This window comes from Amphiprion ocellaris, chromosome 4 (genome assembly GCF_022539595.1).
Source record: "Amphiprion ocellaris isolate individual 3 ecotype Okinawa chromosome 4, ASM2253959v1, whole genome shotgun sequence".
In the NCBI taxonomy this organism is placed as follows: Eukaryota; Metazoa; Chordata; class Actinopteri; family Pomacentridae; genus Amphiprion; species Amphiprion ocellaris.
The window spans coordinates 162,572-188,388 of record NC_072769.1 but is presented as its reverse complement, the minus strand read 5'-3'; the positions used below and the strand labels follow the sequence as shown (position 1 = coordinate 188,388).

At 41.5% G+C, this 25,817-nt stretch overlaps 1 protein-coding gene across 2 annotated transcripts in view; it reads right to left on the bottom strand.

Moving 5' to 3' along the window:
- The window catches only part of hhip (hedgehog interacting protein), a 35,834-nt gene extending 29,950 nt beyond the window's left edge, over positions 1-5,884 (bottom strand). Inside the window, exons 1-2 of one of the 2 annotated variants that reach the window (XM_023262244.3) lie at positions 5,104-5,884; positions 1,184-1,376 (exon numbers count right to left, since the gene is read on the bottom strand). In XM_023262244.3, coding sequence (XP_023118012.1) covers positions 1,184-1,376; positions 5,104-5,373 — 463 coding nt within the window. In that variant the 5' untranslated portion in view covers positions 5,374-5,884. Of the gene's footprint in view, positions 1-1,183; positions 1,377-4,428; positions 4,571-5,103 lie in introns of those variants that run through there. The other variant, XM_023262245.3, reaches the window with a different exon arrangement.
- Between the last annotated feature and the right edge of the window lie 19,933 nt (positions 5,885-25,817).

Genomic DNA, 25,817 nt, shown 5'->3' with positions numbered 1-25,817 from the left:
GCACTCTGAAGGCATAGGTACCTGTGATCTTGCATCCCTTCAAAGGAAATTCTTCTGAAGAGTAAACGCTTTCAGGGGGCAGACGGGTTCCTATGTAACAGTACCATATACACAAGCAAAACTTGCATCAATGTGTTTCATCCCTGCTTTGTGGATTCTCCTACCTCCTAGTAGAACTCAGTCAGGGACGGAATTGGTCAGTAGAGTAACACTTCAGCTATGTTTAGAATCATGTGAACTTATTGCTCAAATGAAAACACTGTAATGGCAGAGCATGAGACACAGGTTTGTTGGTGACAGTTTATGTCTGAGAAAAGCAAAGCACCCAGCAGTCATGTCTAGACCACAGCTAAGGTGCACATGAATCCCAAATAAAGAATCAAGCCCAAGAGTCGAGTCTGGTGAACAGTATCCAGGAATAGGTCATAAAATAGTTGATTCTGCTCCAGTCAGTCAAGTTTTCTGGTACACTGGTCAGGCGGGCTGGCTTTTGTCAGTGTACTGAGAAATTTGCCTTCACACCCACCTTTGCAAATCTAATATTTTCCATTCACACATCAGATGTCTCAAATCTGTGTGTTGTTACTACACTCGAGGTCAAACTTCTGCTGATTAAAATAAACCTGCATGATCTGAACAAATCTAAAAAGGACAGGTGAACAAAAATATCTGCACCTGGTGACATAAATTTATGCTTGTCATAAAATGCACAAATATCCCTCCGCACTTTGCTAGATCAGTTGTGCTTACACAAGTCTTCAGTCTGATCAGATGTTGTGTCTGTAGAATGATTAATTAAAACGGAACAGTAAAATAGGAAACGAAGCAGCAAGCAAGTGAGCAGTAAGACAAGCTCAGCAACAAATGGAGGTGAGGTCAGATGAGGTAAGAGCTGGATAAATAAATATTCACAGACCAGACTACTGACGCACCACTTCTTGCATAAGTCCAAAAATCTGCCAGTTCTAAATGTGCAAACTGAGTCTCAATAAGAAATGAGGCCTGCTGTGAATTTCAATTAATCACAATCAGACATGTTAGTTTAAATGTGTGAGAGACTGCATAACGTATGCTTACTTTCACTTACTCCGTTCCTGTGCATAGGTTTGCTTGTGTACCACCAGGTAACCACACAGGCAACAATTAAAGTTACAATCATGACCATTATTATCTGTGTAATTACCTGGTATGTGTCCCCTGCAGGTGTAGTAGAACTCGCGGCAGAAGTCCTGGCAGAGCCGCGGCAGGTCTGGCTCCCTGTGTGGCATCTTATCCATGTCCAAGGAGTGGAACAACACCTGGGCATTGGGGGAGCAGTGAGCACACTTGATCTCCTCCAGGAGACGTCCACATTCTGTATTGTTGGTGGAGAAAATCTGGAGACCACACGCAACAAGAACCAATGCCTGATTAAAATGGCTGGCTGTTAACTTTTACCACTTACTTCACATAACACAGGCAAGCTGATGTGTAGTTTGGGATTTGCTGAACTTTGGTGATATTAACAACATAAATATTGCACTATAAAGCAGGAAAAGTTTGGATTATAAACTGCACTTTTAAATCTTCATTATCATTAATTCCTGACAACTTTAGACACAGTGTGAGATTTTCCAAGGTTATAACTACAAAAACTGAGGTTTCATATTATCTTGGTGAGTTCAAATTAACATTTAAAAGTAAATTGCTATACTTAACTAACCTTTTAAATGTTAGAGGTGTATGCAAAGGGCCAATGAGATGTATAAAATGAATGGCTTTGATTAAATATTTAGATCTTTTCTTCAGAAAAAAACAAAACAAAAACACAGATGCCTAACAAGACCTTTCACATTCACATAGCAGTTTTATGTTAACAAATCCCTTCTCCTGCTTGACACAGTGAGATACTCTGTAGCTGGTAACAAAGACTGAAACAATAATACAAGTCATGAATCTAGTTGTGACACATCACTAATTTAATGTCAAAATTAAATTAGTATTTAATTATCAGATGTGTTTGAGACTGAATACATATTTCAAGTGTTGGTATTGATGTTGAACAGTTTCTTTGCACAGTAATTTTCTTGTGCAGCATCTTTATTCAGTCTACATCAACACATCGCAAAGGTATTCCAGTTTCTCACTAGTAAGCAGTGGAGTCGACACTTTTTCTCTTTTGATTGAGCTTTTACAGTCTAATTTTACAAACTAAATCTGTTAAACTAAATAGATATTTTCACATCACGCAATTCTAATAACGTTATACAGTCTGTATCCTTCAATACCAAATTGCAAAGCACTGATGTTAGAGAACTCTTTCTTTTTACACAACTAAACAAAGAAATCTTCTCATTCCCTGCCTACTTACCCAAGTTCACAAACAGTTAAAGTCAAATTAAAATTCCCACTTGTGACAGATCTCAGGGCATGAAATGAATGAAGGCAAACAAGAGCCTGGGGGTCATTACGCAAAAGTACACATAGAGTTAATCCAAAAGAAATCAGCAGGATTATTTACATAACAAATTAGCTGTAATAAAACACAATGTAATCTGTTTTAGGTCAAGAGCAGTGCTGCTTGGGCAGCCAGGCAGGCAGGCACACTGGTAGTGCTTTGCTCTGTGTGAGGTCCATGTGTAAACACCAATTTAGAGATAGACAGGCACATCATTCCCACTCTGGTATCAACAAATTAGCAGTCTGTCGAAGTCAATTAGACCGGGGGACCCAAGGCTAACATATAGACACCTTACAATTCACTCTGGTTGCAGAGCAAACTGCAACCGAGGAAAGGACTTTCTGTTGAGAAGTTGTACAGAGCTGTGTTCATCCCACAGGTGGCTGAACCTATGGAAAAATCTGTGGGTCTAGCTGAAGGATATATTGACATGCACACAGGAAATGTCTCACCATAGCAGCAGTATAAAGGACTAAATAAAGAGGAAGAAGAACATCTAGTTTTTCCGAGTTTTGAAGTTAACTCCAATCTAAATCAAATTTTGTTCTACAATTTGCAGTGTTGATGTTTTCCTCAAAAAGAGAGCTCCAGGCTGGCTATGACCCTTTATATGTGGTGTGTTCCTCTGTCTCGGTGCCCTCTACACTTATGCCATGTAGTGTACAGGCATGCCTGCTTGCCTGCTCTAAATTGCCCATTGATTCTGTGTGCCATGGGCTGGCACAAGGTCCACAGAGAGTAGCATTTGTGTGCTCTCAGCCATGCCCTGTGTCCATATGCTGCTGGGATGGGCTCCAATGTTGCCATCATCCAAACCAGAACAAGTGGACCTTTGTTTGTTGCCTTTTGCTGAATCTCAGTGTGTATGTTGCTCAAAAAATCAGGGAGAAAATAGTAATGAGGGTCAGCTGTTGCACTTTTGCTGAGGTCAAGAACAGAGCCATAATCAGAAACATGGAACTATAATGGCATAAGGAAATAAAATTGTCAGCAACTTATTCCCAAGCCTTTCCCAATGTTTACATTGCATTTTATAATATTGGCTTCACACCTGCAATGTTCAGCTTCATGTGGGAGAACAGCTGTTACAGGATTACTTCTTTTTTTTATGATCGCATCTGCATCGTGGCTTGACAGCAACATTGCCGGAACAAACATAATAAATATCGCCTCATTTAAAAACAAAAAATGCCATTCAGTCACAGGAAAGAAAAAAAATCTGCAAACTTCTCATGGTCAGGGAGACTGAGAGAGAGAGGAAGGGGGAGAGCACTGAGGTAGGCAACACTAAGCTTTAACAAAACACTTGTCCTCAGGGAATAGGTGTAAGTTTGCCGGCAGGGGGATATAGTCAAGGACACACACCCTCTCAAAGGCATTAACACTTGGACAGGGCTGATGACTGGGGGAGAGTGATGTTCTCCAGCTTCTCCCATTAGTGAAACCAACAAACACAATGGTGTTGTTGTTATTCTTTTGCCATAATCAGAAAGGGCTCCGTGTGTGGGCAGTGTAGTGGGGAGGAGGAGAAGTCGAGTTCGTCCCATTCAGTTTCCCCCCTCTTATTTGCATGACTTGAGCAAATTAAATGATGCAATATGGCTTTTTGTCGCAACACAAAGTGAGATACCACCCAGCCACTGAATGATTCGAGGGGTGGTTTACATGAGAAAGGCCCGGTGAGAATCCGCTACAAGTTTTTTGCGCATACAGTCGCCTTTTTTAACCTCCTGCATTTCTGAGGAGAGGTTTAAAGCCTTTAGCTTAATGCTACATGACATTTTAACACGCACTTCGTGAGACGCTGTAGCGACAGGCAGTGCTAGCCTGGTACGTTTAATGGAAGTTTCCAGTAAATACGTGAAACAAACAAATGTCTGTACGTTAACACGCGAAGAAAACAAACCACTATCAGCTCCCAGCTTCGGTTAAAAAACATAAAAAAACGTCCACTGTTGACTAAAAACACAGTACAACCTAGCTCCTACCTTTTGGGGTTCAACAGTTTAGCTAGTAGCCTCGGTGCTGGCAGCTGTAGCTCGCTGAACAAGTAACGTAAATCGGCGAGTGATTGCCATGGTAACGCCGAAGCGCATTGGACATGCTGAATTAGAGCTGCACCAGATTGTGCAAAGCGAGATAGCGGGTAAACAAAATGTACATTTATCCCGGAATGCTGCAAGTTGGTTCTATTTCAGAGCAGGTATAAGCTAAAACACGGGGTGAAAAAACAGACGCGAGCAGATTAAGTTGCTATCGGAATGTAAAAAAACAAACAACAACAACAAAAAACAGGCTAAAAAAACATAAACCGTGTTGTCGCAGTGGGGGTAATGATAATAACAGTAGTGTTAAAAACACCAGGTGTGACAAGGTGAGTTCAGTGTGTCCCCGGATGTATTTAAATGTTCTCATCGGGACTCAGGAGCAGCTCAGCCCCGGGGCAGCTTCCTCCAACCATCCCCAAATTCAGCTGTCGGCAATAACACGCAGGATGACCATACACAAGGGCAATGAACGCATCTCCCGAGACATCCGCAGTAAAAAAAAAAAAAAAAAAAACTAAAGCAAACAAGCAAAAAAAAACCAACCAAACAAACAAAAACACACCCAAACCTTAAATTTGAGGAAAAATGCAACGTGGTGGATGGACTGTAACCTACCCTGGCATCCCTGCGGTGCAGGATCTGATAGGCGGCTCTCCTGGTGGGACAGCAGGACACCCGAGGATACAACCTGTGGCAAACGTCTCCGCTGCTGCTGCCGTCAAGCAACACTTTTCGCTCCCTTTTCTTCAGCCGCTTGGGCAAACTCCCGTCGTAACATCTTCTCCTCCTGGGGCTGAGCTCTCCTCTCTCGCCGAACTTTGCGTCCCCACATTCCCACACGTTGACCGCGATGGCCAGGACGAGCACGAATTGCAAATGCTTCATAGTTTCAAAAAAATCATCAAATAAAATAATGACAAAAAATATATATATATATTTAAAAAAACTGAAAAATACAAAATATCACCCCCCCCTTTTTTCTTTTTAAAAAAGAGAGATGTTAACCTGCAGTATATGAAGAATATATTTATTAGAGCTCTATTTTCCAAGTAGCAAAAGCCGTTAATTACAAATTAGTTGTTTGTAAACGCAGCTGTCCCAAAATTTGATTCACGTCAACAAAGGCAGGTGTTTAAAAAAATTAATTATTGCTTCTTTTGATTATATAGCGCAAAATATTAAAAAAAAAAAACTAAAGCAAAGCAAAAACACAATTTATCCTGATGAACACACACACAAACACAAAAAAAGAGACGTGACGTTCCTTTCAGATGTAATTCCTTCAGAGAGAGTGTGGACATGCACGGGTGGAGAAAAAAACACATAAGAAAATAAAAGTTGCCTCTCACTAAAGTCCTCAGAACGCTCACATGTTTTCTTGTGCTCTTTCCTCCTTCTTTTTAACCAGCGCGCGAGAAGAGGAGTGAGCGCGGTGACGTATGACTCCGCGGGGGCGCGCGTGTGGCCGCAGCCGCGTCCACGTCGAGGTAAGCGGTTACCTGACGGAGCGGCGCGCACAGACCGGAGTCACTGCAGACTGCTCAGTGAAGCGAAAAAACAAAAAACAGCAAACAAAACGAGAATCATTCACCCTCTGTCATCTTGAACTTATGATGTAAACAAATGTAAATGACATGTTGAAAAGATATCAGGGAAACATGAAATACTGTCTACTGAATTTCCAGCCCAATCTGGTTTTGCAAGATCTTTCTCTTGTTTTTTTAATAGTCTCCATGGTTATTGGTTTTATAAACCACATTCCTGTGATTTCTTAGTTGCAGCTGAAAATGTCTGAAAAAGTGCAGTTACAGTTGAGCTTGACTAAAAAAATAGAAAAACTCCTTTTGCATTACATTTAAGATGAAAATAGTCTGTAATTATTCTGCAGATAATGATTTCACATGCAAAACATATGGCCAGCTTTCGAAATATGATGCCTTGTTATGGACTAGTCAACACAGACTCCCTCTCAGCCAGGCACAACAAGTTTACTGTCTTAAAATATACAGCATAAGTATAAATTATTGAATGTAATGGATTATTTTTACATAGGCCACTAAGCACATTCTCACCCCTATCCATATGTTGGACTTACTTAAAGCTCATGTACCAGAGCCATGTCTTTAAAATATATGGTATATAACATAGCCTATAAAAATGATACACGCATTTGTCTCTGCATGACTGACTTTATGGCAGAGGCAACTGTTACTTCTGCAAGACTCTGGCATTCTGAAAACGGGGAGCATAATGCTACATCACATACTGTGTCATGGGTTGTTTGACTTTGTTTCTTAATATGGTTTGAAGGTTTACTCTGGTAGCCGCAGAAGAATTACACGTGTTGCAGGCTGTGGAAAACTGGCCACGATGTGAATCAATCACTGACGACCTGAGCAATTTGTTGCCGCACATAATGTAAGGCATCATAATTTGGCTCAAGTCTCCTGATAGTACCAAATGTGGGACAAATCCTCGCTCATTCCCCTCTTCAGAACAGTCACGTGATAGCAATCCAAACGGGAATGTCCAATTACTGGAGAAACAACAGCGCCCCCTCCCCCCCCCCTTTTTTTTTGGATACACAGAGAACCTGAAATCAGTTACATTAGCAGCACCTGTTCTTACTTGGGGGTCTCCAGCACTCACTAGAGCCCTGGCTCAGCTTATCTACAGGAATCTGGAGCGGGTGGAATCCAGGAGGGGTTGGTTTGATTGTGGGCAATTATGGAAATGACTGTGTGTGCTATGAAGCCGTGGTAGACCCTGCCAGATCTGACCCCCCACCCTCTACATTCTTTACGTTACCCAACTAGAAGGCATTTCAGGACCAAGTATAGCCAAAGTGCTACCACTGTATTCTAGATGTAAAGGAGGAAAAGGAGTGGGACCATATGAAGAGAAGGAATCTGCCTCCACCACCACTAACACTAGAGCTCCGAGCACAGAAAAGAATATAACTGCATTGTCAAACAGCGTGAAAACATGTGGGATGCAGCTGTGGCGCAGAGAAGAGTACATCTGCTGGGAGAGATAGACCAAAAGAATCACAGTTCGACAGACCGCAGTTCTGAGCTGACATAGTGAGACACAGACACACACACGCACGCACGCACGCACGCACGCACGCACACACACACACACACACACACACATGCACACACAGGAAGAAATAATCAGACATCCATATAAAATGTCTTGTCTTGCAGTACTTGCCCTCCACATTACTCAGTACAAACTCAGTTTGTTTTATTTTCTGACATATCAGACTCTCTTCGCCTTAAATTGGCTGGTCAGTTTTTGTAAACTTAGTATTGGTGTAAGTAAAATAAGCAAAGAGGATGATAATTTCCTGACAAGATACCACCTGCTTCGTCCTTTATTTCTGCAGGGTCAGTGGGGGAATTCTCATGCGCTCAGAGTCTGACCCTGTGAAAGGATATCCCAGGGGATGATGGTTAGGTTTGAGTGTGACCACATAAGGATCAACAACATGACTTCGGAGCTCCGTGAGCTCTCATTGCCGCCTCCGCTGTTTCCCAGACCAAGGAGACGTTGAAAGTTTACTCTGTTGTTGCTGTCCACTCTGTTGCTGCATTGTTTGCTTCATAATCATGAGAAAAAACACATGACGAGGGAAATGACAGGACTCCATCTGTGCATTTTCAGTGTTTCCATTCGGAGCAGGCAGAAACCACTACCTCACACCTCACAGTTCATAAGTCCACCTATGTTATTCCTGAGTGTTGGTAGAGGTGGCCGACACTTAACTGCAGGTTCAAAATGGTTCATCTAGTATGAGTTTTACTGTTAACTATATAATATAGCTGTAAACATGAGAAGAACCCAATGTCTTTTCTAAATAGCTGTAAAAAAAAATGGAATCAGTCCATTTTCAGTTCATTTTCAGTTATTCTAAAACATCTTAGCAATAGCTGGATGGATTTTTTTTTAACACTAGTGCAGACATTCATGGTCACCAGAGGATGAACTTTAATGACTGATGATCTCCAGATCTGTCCTCTAGACTGCATTTGCTTCAATGCAGTGCCATCATCTAGTAAAAATTGCCTATTTGGCCAATGCTGTGGTATAAAAAGTGACAATTAAACTGCTGAAATGCACAATTAAGTTGGTGAATTTGGTAAGCATTTTAAAAACCTAACATCAGCATCATTAATATAGCTCCACAATGCCAAGGGTGGCTTTAGTGTCTTAGGCCCAGGGAATATGCAACCAGAATGGTTTGTATGATGAGCTATCTGACCATATCACAACTCAGAAGTGTGTGGAAGAACATGATCATCATAGAGAATTCACATTTTCTGACTTTATCGCCTGGAAGACCTTTAAAATATCGCACTTGTGTGATAGAAATAGTTGAACCAAGTATGAAAAAGTGAGCTAAAGCCAGAAGCTCTGGTTTGTCTATCATGTCTGCTCAGCTAGCCAACCATCAAAGGTGTGAATGTCACATCGTCTGTTTCAAAAAGTTACAGAAATGGTGGGACACATTCAGACCCTTCCTAATTCAATGTCAGAAAGATGTGGGGGAAGATGGTTTCTGAAACTGTTCATCAATCTGATATACAGTTTTTGGCAAAGTGTACTCGCCCCTCTAGGCTCGTTAGGACTCTAAATATTATGTGAACTTGTAAAGCAAAGTAATACAAAAGTATTATCTGTGTGAAATGTTAATATCTGATCGTACAACTATGGCTCGTCCGTCATCAGAAGTCAAGCACATATAACTCATATAGTAAGCATGCAATGTAGCACTGCAAGGTCAAAGCATTCAGCATATTTCTACAGTGCTAAAATCACATTATTCCGTTTTTTCTCAGCCTCACTACTAACATGAAATCATTAACGTCAGCCTGCTGCTAACAGTCGTTCAACCATGTGTGTACTTCTCTTTCATGGCATCCATCCCTCACCTTGCAGCACACAGCAGCATTGTATTACTCTCACACCTTCTTTAATGGGCCAGATTTGGCAATCGTTCGCCTTAAGGCATACAGACCTCGGAAAGTGTTCACAATGTCATTAATAGTCCTGACAACAGCTTAATGAGCCTCTGCCATCTGTTTATGAAAGCTTCAGGGAAACGCAAAAGAGAAACAAGAAAATCAGATCCAGTAGCAATTTCCAGCTGTGTGAGTGCGCCTGATTTCCACTTGAATGGCTCTAAACACATGAGGACATTTTAAGTGTAGTGACTTATGCAGCGTCATCCACAGTGAGTCAGTGACTGAGCCTGGGCTGTCTGCCCGGTATCAACAGCCTCTAAATCACCGGCTTCAACCATCAGACCACACTACTTCGCCTTTAGCTTCCTCGCCCCTCCTTCCCCTGTACCACCCTGGAGTGTCCTTAGGCCTTGTTTGGCTAAAGTATACACATGGCATGAGTAAGTGAAGCCACCCAGGGCTCCCTAGCGTGGTGGCACGAGACACATACCGTGCTGCACAAGTTGTCCTGTAACTGATGGAGCTATACTCAATGCAAATACAGTGATGCAGCTCCATGGAGATAAGAACAGCAGTGGTAGATTCCATTTCTTCTCTAAGGAAAGGTATAAAACTGATCAATCATTTGCTTTAGATAGATACTTTTCAGTAGCTTTCAAAGAGGTGGCTCTTTAGATTCCAGTTCATGGAGCTTAGAAGGGGTCGTTCCACCTCTCAAGGGTCTCAGATCTCCCACTTTTCTTTGATCATGTATTCTTCTCTAATCATAAAGTTGACAGAAGACCATGACTGGAGTGACCATAGCTCGGTTCTGTTAGTACTCGGCTAATTACGGCTGTACTCTGCTTTGAACGGGACTATTTCCATTTCCTCCCTGTTCCAGTTTCTTTGGTCCTCTCTGAACTCTATAATAGTGAATAGCACAATCCCCCAAAGACAAGTTAGAGGTTAATGTGCAGATTGATGGCTCTTTGTGGTCACTTGTTTGTAAATGTTTCCATCGGGGTTAAACAGATCCCAAAGTAATACCATGTTAGGCACTATACATATGTGTGCAAATTGCACATTCATTACACTGCAGTGAAAATGAATTTGGTGGGATGGGATGGGTCGGGCGGGCGGGAGGCTGGTGGTAAGTGCAGTCTGGTGCGGGCAGCAATGATGGTGGTCCCTGACTGTCGATGCTCTCTCCCTTCTTTCCCTCCCTTTACTCCCTCATTCTCAGTACCCCGCCGTCCTCAGCCCATCTGTTCCTGCTTGGCCTCTCAAGCTCTCCATCAGGTAGGCCTGAGCTATTGAGTGCTCCTTCAACTCCTGGCATCTGAATAAGCCAGGCAGAGGACTATGTGCATGTGTGTGTGTACACCTGCAAGTTTGTTTTTTTTTTTTTTATGTACTGCCTAAAATGTTTGATAAATGAGGGCCCACCAATGTCATTAGCTGGCCAACAATTTGACTTTGAGCAGATCAGTTCAAGTGAAAATATCCAGCGTAAATACAGAAATGTGTGTGCTGTTAACAGTTATTCTTTCCAGTAAATAAGAGGATCAGGTCATATCAAAAGCTGTAACACATTTTGTTGCTGCAGATTTCTTTTCTAAGATCAACATTTCAGATCTAAGCAGTGTCTTCCCCTTTCTAAGCAAATTTGTACCTTTAAGAGAAAGACATCAATTCTCACTGAACGTGAACATTTTATCTGGAAGTCATACAAACAAATAAAGTAGCAAATTTATCAACCAGATTAATCAGTTCCACCCTTATTTAGATTGAGCTAAAAGAAAATATTTTACCTCTCTTATTTGAAAAAGCAGCTTCCAAGGTGGTCCTCGGCATGAGTTTGATTGGCTCGGTTGTGCTGCACTGTACAATTTCTCCCAAAAGTGGAGATTACATGCTTTTCCCAGGAAAAGTAGTCAGTTGGGATTGGGATCATTTTACAACAGAAAAGGAAAGAGGTGACTGGAAAATGGGACTCCCAAGTAGGCCATTTGGTGTGGAATCATTTTGAAATTTTTCCGTTTTTTTTCCCTTCTACACAAAGGTTACTGTTTGGGAACTTACTGAGTTTTTTTGTCCCAGGGAATTGTTTCGAGGTGTCATTTCAGAGTGATATTTCCTCGGCCGATCCTCATTCTTTTATATCAAAAAGCCCGAGTGAAAACTTCCTCTTTGTCTGGGATCTGATTACAAAGCATGAGTCATTTTTTTTGTAATGTGCCCCCCTCTCCTGTCGGGATATTTTTGTTCTAATCCCTTACAGTTGGCCCAAGGTACGTCGGCTCCAAAACACTGCCCAGTTAGTACAGTATACATTTTCACATTTCCCCTCTAAATTTAATTCAAACTGTGGTCTCCTTTGTGAATTTGGTTCATACAAGCCATGGAAGCTATTTGGTGGTAGCTTTGAAGCAATGGATTGAAAACCATAAAGTGCCACACTTGCCACTGCTTTTGTTAGCCATGTTCGCTCTAAACACCGTGTGACATCAATATGCTTCATTTTTTATGTCCAGGTGTTGTTTTGTGTCAGTTTCAGTTTTATTATTTACTTTAGGCCCTGAAGTTACCCTCTGCCACAAGAAATCTGTTTCACCTACATCATGACACTGGACGAGGAGGACCAGACATACTTAATGGACAATGCTGGCAACAGTGAACCCAGTCAGACACCAAACCTGGTCTGCCGGAGAGCCGTGAACAGGATGAACAGGAATTGCTTAAAGAGTCTTGATGACTTTGAACGAGCTCACGTTTGGCAGATTTTGATTTGAAGTAGAGGATGAGGTTTGTGTTATTTTGCAGCACAGCATCAAATATATTTAATGACAATCTATTTAGCATTTTGCATATAATTATTAGGACATGTTAAAGCATGGCCACTACTTTTATTTCTGTTGTGACTCCTGTATTATATCCACAGCTATACTTTCCTTGATATATTAGTTCGGCATGTGGCCACATGTAAAAGCTCCATTAGAAACACAAATGCATGTATACTCTGCCAAAAAATACTATTTCTTGGCGATGTATGTCTAATGTCCTCATCTGATTGAGCAAACCAAAATACTCATTTAAATGACTTTATAAAAACATCAACTTAATGCAGAAATCTCACAATAACCCAGTTCCACAAGTGCATGTAAACACAGAGAGTGTGATTGAGCAGTTGCGTCCCCGGCCTCAGACCTCTCTCAGCAGGGTTCATCTCAGACGAATGGGGTCGCTGCCCTGTCTGCCACTGTATGCCCCCTCCCATTCCTCAAACCCTCCGTCACACTGACACATGGACAGGCAGACCGTCTCATATGAAACTCACAGATGTCCTCCATACATTCATGTGCAAGAACCGATAGATCCAACACGCAAACAGTTGCAGGCCCATTACCACCGAGCACTCGAAATCGTAAACACGGCTTCATTATCTTCAACTTCACCCTCACAGCCTTTAGAACAGACAACAAATTAACCAAAGTCAGTGACCATAAACACAGCCTACATGTTTGTACTTTCTTGTGGGAAAGATCATTTTGTAAATAATTTAGGAAACAAAGGATAAATCAGGACAGTGTAAAACGCAAGTTTATCCCCAGCTAATTGCAAAGATACAGAGCAGAATTTTTTTGGTGCTACATTCCAGACGCTGATAGAGCCATTGGACCACCAGGGATTTTAAGTATACTTACATGACTTGATATGTACAAAGACTCTGATAAAACATTTGCCTCTGCTACTTATCCATCCTCTGCTTGTCAGAGAGGCAGTGCTGCGTCTGTAATCTCTTATTTGAGGTGTCTATAAGCAAAAGTCTAAATTCTGTGCGATGAACACTCTGAAAACCAACAGCATTTTCTATTCACAAACCTGACAGAATAAGTTGCAATAACTTTTGATTAATGATGGAAAAAGCTGAGCAGCAGTTTGTACTCTGTTGCATTTATTTAGATACTGAAGCCTTAAAAAACAGCACAAATAAAACCAAAATATGTGCATGCTGAACACCACTGGAGGTAACAGAAAAATACGTCTTTTTGTTTTTCGAGTCAGTCAAACCTTTCATTTAGGGATGTGATTTGAGAAGATCTGTTTGGTACAAGTGCTACATAATTGCGAACAGCAGTATTGTTACATGGATTGCGGTGAGCTTGAACAGGTGTTTAACGTCAGCACGCATAGATGTACGATTTGTGGTAATGTGCTGTAAATTGCTGTCTATTTCTTCACCCTTTGGCAGAGGAATATAAAGAGGGAAATGTGCCAACATCAGGCCACAACTGGAATCAGTATTCCTTAGACACAATGCCTTTGGTTAGGAAGGTTGTTGCGATTTTACAGGCCAAGACCTAGAATCCATATGGCATGTATTTTACTAGGATGCTAAATGAACTGAGCCTTTACGCGCTTGTGGGGCACTCAGCCCACCAAAGAGCTATGTGAATTTTGATATCCAAGGACCAGATTTTACTGTGCTGGTAAGATAAACTAGTTTACAAATCAGGCGAACGATCGATTATAAATTATTTGTGCAGCACAGTGCAACATTCAGATCAATTTCAACACTTGTCTCTCCTTGGGAAAGTACATTTTTTCCTACCAGTCTTTCACAACCTGTGGCTCGCATGCTGTTTCAAAGAGAAGCAGACTGCCAAGTATCACTGCGTACTCCAAATATTTGTGTGGTCATCTGGATAGTACTGTGCGGTTGGATCACATCAGTAATGTTCAAACACTCTCGAACCTGCTTCATGTTCTGCACTGTACTCTTCAAGTGTTGTGCTTTTGTTTTGTTACTCCCTAAAATAAGCTTTAAAAGGGGGATAACTTTTTGTTGTCTGCTGATTTCTGATATCTGTTCTACTTACTAAGAAGGAACATTTGGTACCAATCTGACAACTTCTATAGGAGCAACAAATTTGAGTTTAAGTGCTTAGCAAATAGAAAAAAAACAATAATGCTGTGTATCTGTATAATATGCAGATCAGTTTGTGAATCAGTTCTGTTGACTAAGTGATTACTTTGAAAGGTGCTGAGATCTTCAACTGTTGCTTTTGAGTCTGTCATTTGTTGCGTGTTTAGGGTAGAAACACTCTCCTCTCTTTTCTCCTGGATCTCCTGTTGTGAAATTTTGACTTTGTTACTTGTGTTCTAGATCAAAAATATTAAAAAGGGATGTTCTAAAGTTAAAGCCCATCGAGGAAGAACAAACAGTGCTGTTTTTTTTGATGGCCTGCGCATAAAACTGACATGATACCTGCCGTGAAAACGAGGTGAGTCTTTATTAATATTCATAATTGTTTTGATTAAGCACCATTTTACCATTTTTAATGCAAGATTTATCATTTTTTTTGTTACGACATTAAACAAGTGTGGGGATTACAGCATTTATAAACTTGTAAAATATGAATTTACATGCCTAAAGCAAAATTACTGTGAATAACCATACCATTTCTATTTTAATTTCACATTTATTTCCTTTTTATTTACAGCAAAAATATTTTTAAAAAAATGCAATTAGTGAAAACATACATCTGTCTAATAGCCAAATACACATATTCTCATGTAAAATTAGGACTAGAAAATGTATTTTAATTATGGATATGGGTTACCAGTATTGTTTTTTTATTATTTTACAGTATTTTTGCCAGCCCAGCTGCTAAAATACTACTTTGTTTGTACAGGGTTATATGAATACAATATGGAAGGTAAAACCAAATTTAAACTAGAAAAGCACTTGGAGAGCGCAGTAGTTATTGATGATCAGAAATCACAGCAACATAGAATGTGGCCATTTAATATAGATGTACCCACAAACAAAATGACCCTGTGCTGAGCACAGGTGTGTGTTATGCATGTGTACCTTATGTACGGATACAGAATCGCATGACCTAAATATGTATCGGAAGGCAGGAATTGATGGGACTCAGAAACACCCCCACAATTTAATCAGTTGTTCCTTGGATCTGTTCTGATGGATAAGTCCTGATAAGTCCTCAGTGGTTGATTTGTAGTAGGATCACAATCATGTGATCGTCAGCAGGCAACTGATGTAGCATTCACTTGTTGTCATGGTTACAGTGACTCCGTGCCGCTATCTCGCAATGATAGAGAAATCTTTAACAAATCCGTGGATCCAGATCCAAAATCTAATCACTTGGTGCTTGTGCTATTTCTGACGTTCCCTGAAAATTTCATCCAAATCCATTTGTCTGTTCTTGAGTGATGTTGCCAATAGACAGACAGATAGACAGACAAACCAATGCCAGTTGTCACATAACTCCATCGCATTCCTTGGCAGCACAATGAAACAGTTATAATAGTTTCGTGACAATAGTCAGAATGACAGTACAATGTAATCATAACACATATAGGTAAACAGTTTCTTTAAGTTTTGATACTGAGTCCTGCCAGGTCGTGTTTATGACAAGTTTATAAGCGGTCATGCTGTCTTGTTTTCAGTGGCAATCTCAAAGATTTTCGTCTAAATAAATGTCTTTTATCACAATTACCTTACATGAAACTTCTTGCATTTACAGTCTGACAAACCAACTGGCTGTGACAATATTCGTATATGAAATCTGAAGCTGTGACGTGTGTTCTATTGCCCATCAGTTACCCTTCTTCCAGAGAAGACAGAGCGAGACTCGCTCTTCAACTCACCTGTGTGTGAAGCAGCAGTAACCTTCAATGTCCTCTGCAGCTGTCAGAAATGTGCTTCTCTACAGTCATAAGCATGCTTAGAACATGCATGTGCAGTGCCTTGTGGTGAAACACAAGATACAGATGATGGCTCAGTTACATTAAGCATCTCAGAACATCATGATACAGGAACTAACATGCACAGAAACAGGACCTACCCTAATTAGAATGTAGCCATCACTCATACACCTTTTCTTTTTCATCATATGTACTTAGATTTTTTTTAATGTCATCTATAAAGTCCAACACTTCACTTTGTCTCATTCCAAGCTGCGTGCTCACAGGGTTTTGTCAGTCTAGCTCTCTTTGGACAGCTATCACAAACAGTACAGCATCAACTAGTGACCAGATTAGCATCTGGCTCTACGGACGTTCACAGTATACAAACCTGCATCATTGTTCAAATACAGTTACTGTAAACTCCTGGTTGAGTCATTGCTCCTGCAGGCCTCCAGTACAGACAGAAATGTAAGTCAAGCATTTAACACAAACTTAAACGCATAAAAAAAATGAGGGAAATAATTACATTTATTGGAAATGGCGTGGTCTCCAAGATCAACTGCAAAATTCTGGACATCCTTAAATCACTGTGACTGCAGCCTCATTAGCAAGCAGCAGAGGAGAGGAAGCCATATTTTAGCAAATGTTTGCATATCCAAGTGTGACAACTTCACCAGTTGCCAAACAGAGAGGTGTCATGTGTTTGTAACTGTCTTTGTTGAATGCTTAGCAACCAGTGGTTTTGACATTTATGACTCTTGTAGATCCACATGACTAAATGACTTTCCATCATAACATGCAGCTTAAAGCATCTCCTTCACACTTTTAACTGCCAATGGACTGCAAAACATTTTACTTTTTGCAAAGCTAGTGGGCAACCCTGATGAAAAATGTAATTTTTTCTTAAATGAACTCTGTTTTTCACCAGATAAATCTCAAAAAATGGCCACAATGGTAGTATTGTGGTATCAGACAGGACAATACAACATTCGACACAAAAACGCATCTATGTCTGATTTTATGCTCCAACACTGGTTAACATAGGTTCAAATTACAAACAGCAGTGTTTGTCCTGCAGATTTGATTAATTTCACTTACCGTTGTAGGTTTTGCCCAGTGGAGTTGCTATATTCCACCACTACTTCGGGTTGTCCACTTTTGCGACTGACTCTCTTGTTTACTTTTATGCAGTGTTGTAGAATTTCTTGCAGTTGTGGTTCTGTGTGGTATAAGTGAGATCAGACACACTAAACCCAGCCTGTGGACATTATTTATTTCATTGACTTTACAATTTGAAATGTATGTTTTCTTGTTCTGTGGTGTCGGAGTGATGGTCAGTACACAGTATGTACAATTTGACATTTCAAACTAACAAAATATCACACAGCGTTTTAAAGCCAAATACTATATTGACACATGGATACATGAAGGAGGCAGTGCAGTATACAGATTATGCCAATGATAATTGTTTAGCAGGTTGTTTGGACTGGCTGTGTGTCACAGTGCGGAGTCCTGGCTAAATATTTACTGGGTGCTGGGGGGGGTTAGAAGGCATACTTGGCCGAGCTCGTGTCTCTGGTTCAGGACCAAGGAGACGAAGGAGGGGTAAGATGGTGAAGTCATTGCCACCAGCTAATGTCGTTAGTGAGCCACTGACGTTCACTCCTGACCCTTTTACCATTTAGGGGGCCCTGGACTGATATGAGTGTTATTGACCCAGAGGCCATGCGTGGCATGTTTGGGGTCTGCAGAATATATCCCAAGCTTTAACCTATACAACGGGGCCAATTATAGCTGCGAAAGGCCAAACAATACAATCCATCAGTCAGGTTTCTTGGGTAAACAGGAGTGGGCGGCCCATGTTGGGGTGTAAACTCCAAATCCCAGAGAAGCTAAGGGTCAGTAGAGCTGTTTGATTGTCTAATTGGGGGTTGGTTGGACTCCATGTGAGTGTGTGTGAGAATGAACGCTAAAAAGAGAGAGTATGGGAGGCTGTGCATGTGATTGAGTGTGTATATGTACGTGTGTGCACGCGCACGCGCGCGCGCGCGTGTGTGTGTGTGTGTGTGTGTGTGTGTGTGTGTGTGTGTGTGTGTGTGTGTGTGTGTGTGTGTGTGTGCGCATCACTGCTCAAACACTATGGGTCTAGAGGCACCAAGACACCTAATGAATGTGTGTTTGTTCTTCAGACCCCACACACATCTGTTTATTTGAACATGGGATAGTGTTTCTGAGCTGTTTTATCCTCCCTGTGTTTGCCACTTAACACGTGCACCGCAGTGTTGGCCTGTGCAGCAGTGTGCATGGCATTTTAAAAAAAAGAAAGAAATATCAGTCGGCCTGAAGATAATGATAGACAAACAAACTTTATCTTGTAGTTTGTGGATACAGCGTTCTTCTTCATTATTGTTCAGTCTTCATTAATAAGCAGGTTTATAATCCAAACAGCTCCGGTGCAGTCTGTGCCAAAGGCAATGGGCCAACGGAAGATTGGCGGTCGGTTTAGTGTCAATGATGTGGTGATGTGGGTCAGGGATAGCAGCAGCAGCGGTCATTGCACAGTGGCTAAGAGCCCAGCCAGACCACCAGGGAGGAGGCCTTCACCTCCTTCCTCAGCCATCAATCACTCACAGAGACATAAGCAAAGATAGATACAAGCAAACACAACCAGACGCTCATCCTCGCACCTTGCCATTATGTGGAATTTACACTTACTTTCAGCCAGAGTTACGTACAGTGAAAATATATTGTAATTTACACATGCTGTATATTCTTCATGCCAGATCTTTGATTCACAAGGACTGATTGATGCACCATGTGGTACTCATGAACCACCAATGTGTATGTTTTTAAATGCTCTGCTCTTTATTTTGACACTTTTTACTCAGTCCACCAAAATGTAACACCGAATAAAGCCGGGTATGCTTGAAACTAAAGAGCTGTAGTGTGAGACGTGTTCTCTAAGCACGCCAGAGATCAAAGGTGTTTCTAGCTAGAAGCCACACTTGAAGCCCTGAAGAAAAACCTGCTGTTGCAAAGGAGAGAACCACGATAATCCATCAAATGGATAACTTGTACAGGGACAGAAGTAATTCTGGAAAGAAGGAGAAAAGTTAGAAGATGATGGTTTCTCACTTGCACACACCTGCTAAATGCTATGTGAAGAGTGCTTGATTTCAGAAAGTTAGAAAAAATACCAACTCTGCAGGGTATGAACTGAGTTATTGTGTACAGACAAAACTGTTTGAAATGCATCCCCAGTTTGGAAAGCAACCTGACCAAAACATGTATCCATTAAGCATGTATCATCACAGCTGATTCTAATTTTGTTCCTAATGACTCTATAATCTATATCTGTCACTTTGGTTTATTCAACTTGACCTGCAATCTGTAGTAAATACAGCATTTCAGATTTTGCTTGTAAATGACAATATAGTGGACTTTTCCTGTATCTTTGCTCCTGGTGTTTTGCGCCAATCCTGCACAGCTTTACATCAGTAATGGTGAAGTGTGTCTTTGACCTTTAAGACCTCAGTGTGTCTTCGGTGGAGGCCTGCTACTCATCTGGTGTTAGCTGTTTCATGCTGCTATCATAACTGACAGTTATTGTTTCTGGTTATCTGCATGACATTCATCTTAAAAGTGGGGATGAAAAGAGTGTCTGGAGGTGCTGATGAATTTGTGAAAGTTTCATATTCATGGTGTCTACATGGGCGACTTCTGATTCAGTCTAATGGTGGCAATAATTTAAATGGATGATGGTAAATAAATTCAGTTTTTCTTTTTTGTAAATCAACTTTACACACTCATAACAAACACATATGGGTATGCGTGTGCTACTCCTACACACACACACACACACACACACACACACACACACACACACACACACACACACACACACACACACACACAGAGGCTGCCCTAATGTAGCACCTCCTTAATTCAAACAAGCACTTGCTATTCTTTGCTGGTGGTGTGATAGTATTCGCTCAGAGTCATTCCTCCTGAGTCTTTCAGTTGCCTGAAACACTCTACTTTAGTGCAAGGCCTTACTGCCCACCCAAAGAGGTTATAGGGATTCTCGACTGCCCTCTCTCTCCCTAAGTGGGTGGTCCTTTGGGGTATGGCTGAGGCACAGGTGGAGCATTGTAGGGGTGTTCACAAAAATAACCTCCCTCACTCCTCACCAACAACCCCTCTCCCCATCCGTTTTTTTTTCTTGCCACGCCTGCCATATGGAAAGGTGGACTACATTTTGCAGAACCCTTCATTAGATCATTAAGGCACTAATGCTGACATATACAAACGTGCGTGTTAGCCGAGCTGGGGCAAAGCTGTGTAAATTAAATGTTCACATGAAATACAGCACCGATCAGCTTTGAAAGGGGCACCATAATAATGAACATCCTAAATGTGTTCCCTAATAACAAACGTTTTCACCCTATGAACCATGTACAATGAACTTTTGTTATGTCAAAAAATAAATAAATAAAATCCCCCCTCCCATACTAAAAATATTCCCATGCTCTGGTTTTGTAAATAATTACAGTTCTGCTGAATGTGTTTTATAAAGTTTACATGGTAGGTTCAGTGCACCCTATCTGTTGTTTGGAACCCTGCAAACCACCAGCAAGATGTTGACATATGGCAGCTCTGGTGTAGTGTACAAGGCATGGATTACTTGGGACCGTAATAAACAGGAGCATAAAGAGGGATCTGTGCAGAGGGGGTGCCCTTGCGAAGGGTGACTCTTCGGGACCTCCTTGTCTTAATATCACTGTGTCTGTCTCCAGCTTTCTGAAACAGTTCAACCCCCTGGGTAGGCAGCGGTGCAGGATGTAATCACTCTCATCCTACACAACTGGACTGTGCGGCTTGGTTTCTAAGAGGCTGCCAGCCACCTGCTCGTATGTGTTAACAGAGTGATTTATTGTTAAAGGTTTGAACCACAATGATGGAGACAGACAAAGAACACATGTCTTGACAACCTCACAAGCTCTGAAATGACAATATATCAGCAACATAATGACAAAATAATGAAAAAGTGCTTCCTTCTGCCATGCCATGCAGTTGACATAAGAACTCATAATAGAGACATATTTGTGCAAGACTACAGCAGGTGCTCCCCATAGTGAAATTGCACTGCTAGTGTGCACAAAGACTTGGCTGTGTGCTCCATCCACCTGCACTTGGGTAAAGAGATGCCAGAATTTCTGATTCAATGAACCATTTATACAAGGTCGAGTAACATAGTGGTGTGCCTGCTTACCACCTGTACACCAATGCAGAGTGCAGTGTGTGAAAAAAACACGACGGGCTTGTTAACTTTTTTGTCGAGCATCTTACTTGCAGAAAAGCACTGTGAGGATTGACAACTCCGGCTCTGCTGCCAAACACGCAGTGACAGGTATTTCAGGCAATGATGGGAATGTCATAGAATCACCCAACTTCATGTGAGGCTAAGTATCTATTATCAGAGTTCCTATCCTCTGACGTCTCACATAACTTCCTGCTCAGATCTTTGCGAGGGCCAGATGGTTACATTGGCCACTGGGGATAGCAAGAAGCCCAGAGAGACAGTTTTACAATGTGCAATTATGGGACAGATAAACTAAACGCTCAACAAAGCAAGGCATTTCCAGATCCTTTGGCTTCTAGACTTTGATAAGCTCTGCAGGCTGCATTCCTTGGCCAATTTACTGTCTTCAAAATTGGAATACCAGTACTAATGAATGCTCTAACTGTAGCTTGAATGGGAGATTTTTGTCTCAGTTTAATGAGGGCAGAGCGCTGCAGATATACTGTAAAGCATGTGTCACAGATCTAACTGGGGAACCATCAACGTGTGCTTAAAAAGCTCTGCAAAGCACTCAAAGCTGTCTGATTTGTTTTGGGCTTGGTCAAATGCCAACTGATGCTAGAGGGGATAGAGTTTCTTAACCAATGAGGAGGGCTCCGCATATTGCTACACTCTGAGTTCAGCCTGTTTTGTTCCACATTAACATTTCACAGAGAGATCAGGCGCCTGCCCTCTGTGCTTTACCCCAGGGAGCAAGAATCCCCCACAAACTGACACTGATACAATCTCCAGGTAATGGCTGCTTGACTGCGAGCCAGAGGGTGTCTGAGGATATACTGTTGGCGCGCGCGCGTGTGTGTGTGTGTGTGTGCATGTGTGTGTGTGTGTGTGCGCGCGTGTGTGTGCGTGCGTGTGCGTGCGTGTGTGTGTGTGTGTGTGTGTGTGTACGTACGTGCATGTTGGACTCTAGGATGTATCCAGCACCACTGGTGTGGTCACGAGGCCAAAGTTCACTCAGAAATGTGTGGCCCGGGGTCGAGAGGTGCTCTGGCCTCCGTTAACGGTGAGACTAGAATTTCAACCTCCACCCTCACCCTCACCTCTTTCTCCAGGCCGCTCTGCCGCTTACATTTCTCACCGTGACACGCGTGACGACCTCCATCTTTCAGTCAGGTGATGGAGGCCTGACGGAGGTGGACAAAGAGCGGGACAGCAGGGTGTTAAAAAAGAGTTAGACGGCAGTGGTTCATCTTTTAACATCTTTTATGTGGGAAGGGGTGTGTTGATGGCACAGTGGTGTAAAAGCGTGGGGCACAATGACGAATCTGGTATCTGCACATAGACACAATTATGGAGTCCTTCATGGTACAGTATTCTAGTGCTACACGTTCTATTATTTATGTGTAGCATACTTTGGAAATTACATTATGAAAGACAGTAAGAAACTAAGAATATATGTATTGCCACTATTTAGCAACCTAAAGTATAGAAAATTGTAAAAAAATGAGCTTAGTAGTGACTGGCTATAACTTTAAAATGTTGCTTATATATTTATACAACATATATAATATATACTGTATATATTATACTGTATAGTAATATGATACTATCAGAGGGAATTCTGCTGCTTAATGACTTCATATTTTTAACAAATTTTGCTACTAATATTTAACTTTTACTTGTGTAAGATTCTGGAAGTTGGACTTTAAACTGTAAAGAAATATTTAGAGTGTTTAGTATTCAACCAATACTTGCAATAACTGTGCTTTTGTTTGTTTGTTTTTTTACCTTTAAATTTGACATTAATGCAATCTGCTGCCACGTCAGCACATTTAGCATACATAAAAATAACATTATCACTCATTTGGAATTGTATTTCTGTCCTCATGACAAAAGTAAGACCAACATTTACTCAGTTTTTGGCTCAATTTTGTTCTCCACCAATTCCAAATTGAAAGCTCTGGCTCTATGTTATCCAGCTAGTTGTAAATTTTGTCAGTATACATTGCCATTTGACCATTTTTAAGAATGAAAAAATATATTATTATTAGAACAACTTTAATTAAGTAAAACTTTTTTTGTCACCACTTGAGCAAAGATATCTAATAATGTTTTCACAAATTAACATTAAATTTGAGAGTCTGAGGTGTCCACAGAGCTCTTCTCAGTCTCTCTCAGCTTCAGCGGTGATCCGTTTGAGTAATATCTGGTATTAATTGGTGTATGCTGCAGATGTGGGCCCAGACAGTGTGTGATCCTCAGACAGGACAGTGCTTCCTCCTCCAGTAGTCACGTCTTGTCTAAAGGATCAGTCTGGCGAGGTCATCCAGACAGAGAGAGGATCTCTGTCGTTTATGATGCTCCTGAGTCCAGAACTGAAAAATGTTGTACTTTTTTTTTTTTACTTCCATCCTACCTGATGTTGTTAGCAAATGTTGTTGACATCTTTTTCAGATTTGTCAGTCTGCCTTTTTTGCGCTTCAATTTCAGTTTTTCCTTCACTGTGCTCAAGCTTTCCCTTTTAGTCTGTTGATTTCCACCTAGCTGTGCCTTCCCTCAGGCTTTTCTGTCTTAGAATGCGACTTTTCCCCCCTTTTTTAATATTTTATAATTTCTTTGACATAATTTCCAAAGCAATGTTCTCTCTCTTGTTTTTTTGTGCCTTTGCCGTTTTGCCTCCTCGCCACTTTCTGTCTCGCTCCCTCTGTCTCTGTCTCACTCCTGGTGTTTTTCTGAAAAATAACAAGGTCTGGGTCTGTGCGTGTGCATGTGTTTTGCGCTGGCTGCATAGGCTGGATGCTCTGGCTGCACTGGGCTGGCTTCTTGTGTGGTCCCCCGGCAAACTTTATGATTTATTCAGCTAAAGGCAGAGGAGCACGACCCCCAGTGACCACAGAGAGAGAGCTGCACGTGGGTTTAATGATTTCACCACAAAAATGTCTGCTATGGCTGGGCCTGCATGGAGCTCAGAGCCCCCACCCCCCCACCCCTCTCGGCTGGATGGTGCGGTAGGGGGATTTGAAAAGAGAGCTCGGCTGACCAGCCTGAGTCAATACAAACGCTTACCACTACACGTCTACTAGCTGGGATTACGAGGGAAGAAGAGGACAGACAGAAAGCTACATCTGACTGACATGTTCCAAATGTTTTAAACTCCCGTCTCTCAACAAATGCTCTGTGATTCCTGTATGCAAGCTGTTATTCTTTATCATGCATTTTCTCTCTCCATCCCAGCCCCTCTCCTCTCTCTCCCACCCCTGTGTCTTGTAGCCAGTGGGAGATTTCAGAGGCATTATTGAAATGTGGACACTGAGGATGATGTAACCAAGCTTTCAAGAACAGAGGGAAGGGGGCAGATATAATAGGTGGTGAGGGGGGGACAAGGTTGGGGTGGGGTGGTGGTTGGGGGGAGGTATTTGGCATATTTTTCTCTGCTGGTGTCCAGGTCTGCTGGCTCACGAGAGTGACTGCTGAGGGCTTGGATCTGGATGCTACGCTTGGTGCTGCTTCCCTCTCCGTTTGGCTACAGCTCCCCCAGAACAAGATGATGTCATTACCAGGGATTTGTGAACATTCATGATAAAGAGACAAAATCACCGGGGCGAGCCCAATTATGTGAACAGGTCAGAGAGCCATACCAGTCCTCTCTCTGGTTCAGGGTCGCTTTGTCCATCTGAGTGAATCAGAACAATTTTTTCTGAAATTTTACATAATATATGAATCTGGACAATTACTGGGTGTTTAAGATAAAATAAGATAAGCATTGATTCCTCACTGGAGAAATTCACATGTTAGAGCAGCTGGATACAGATCAGACAGAAAAAAGCACAAGAATTACAAAAAATATGACAGGTCTATAAACAAATATATAATAATATCCCCACTCTCACCCAACCGGTCGAGGCAGATGACTGCCTTCCCTTAGCCTGGTTTTGTCCGTCCCCCCCACTGTCAGGGTGTGGTTTTTTTTTCAGTCCTTCACATAGTTGCATCTTTGGATTGTTTTCTGTAAAGATGAAAATAAAGGCATGATAAATCTACATATGAATATGTACATTATGACAGTGAAATTTACATATGGATATACACAGTTATGATATGGTGAGTTAATATATGGATATGTACACATATGACATGATGAATTTATGTATTTACAGATGGAGGATAATGTATCCACAGTTCTGTTATTGCATCAAAACAATGTTATTGGCGGAAAAGATCAATGGTTTACATGATATTATTACACATGAAGAGCTGTAAGAGAACAGAGATACATCTTGTTGATTGATCTGGAAGAGATGTAAAGGGAGAACACAGGTTTACATTGATTCTTTGGGTTGTTCAGGAGCAAACTTTGATTG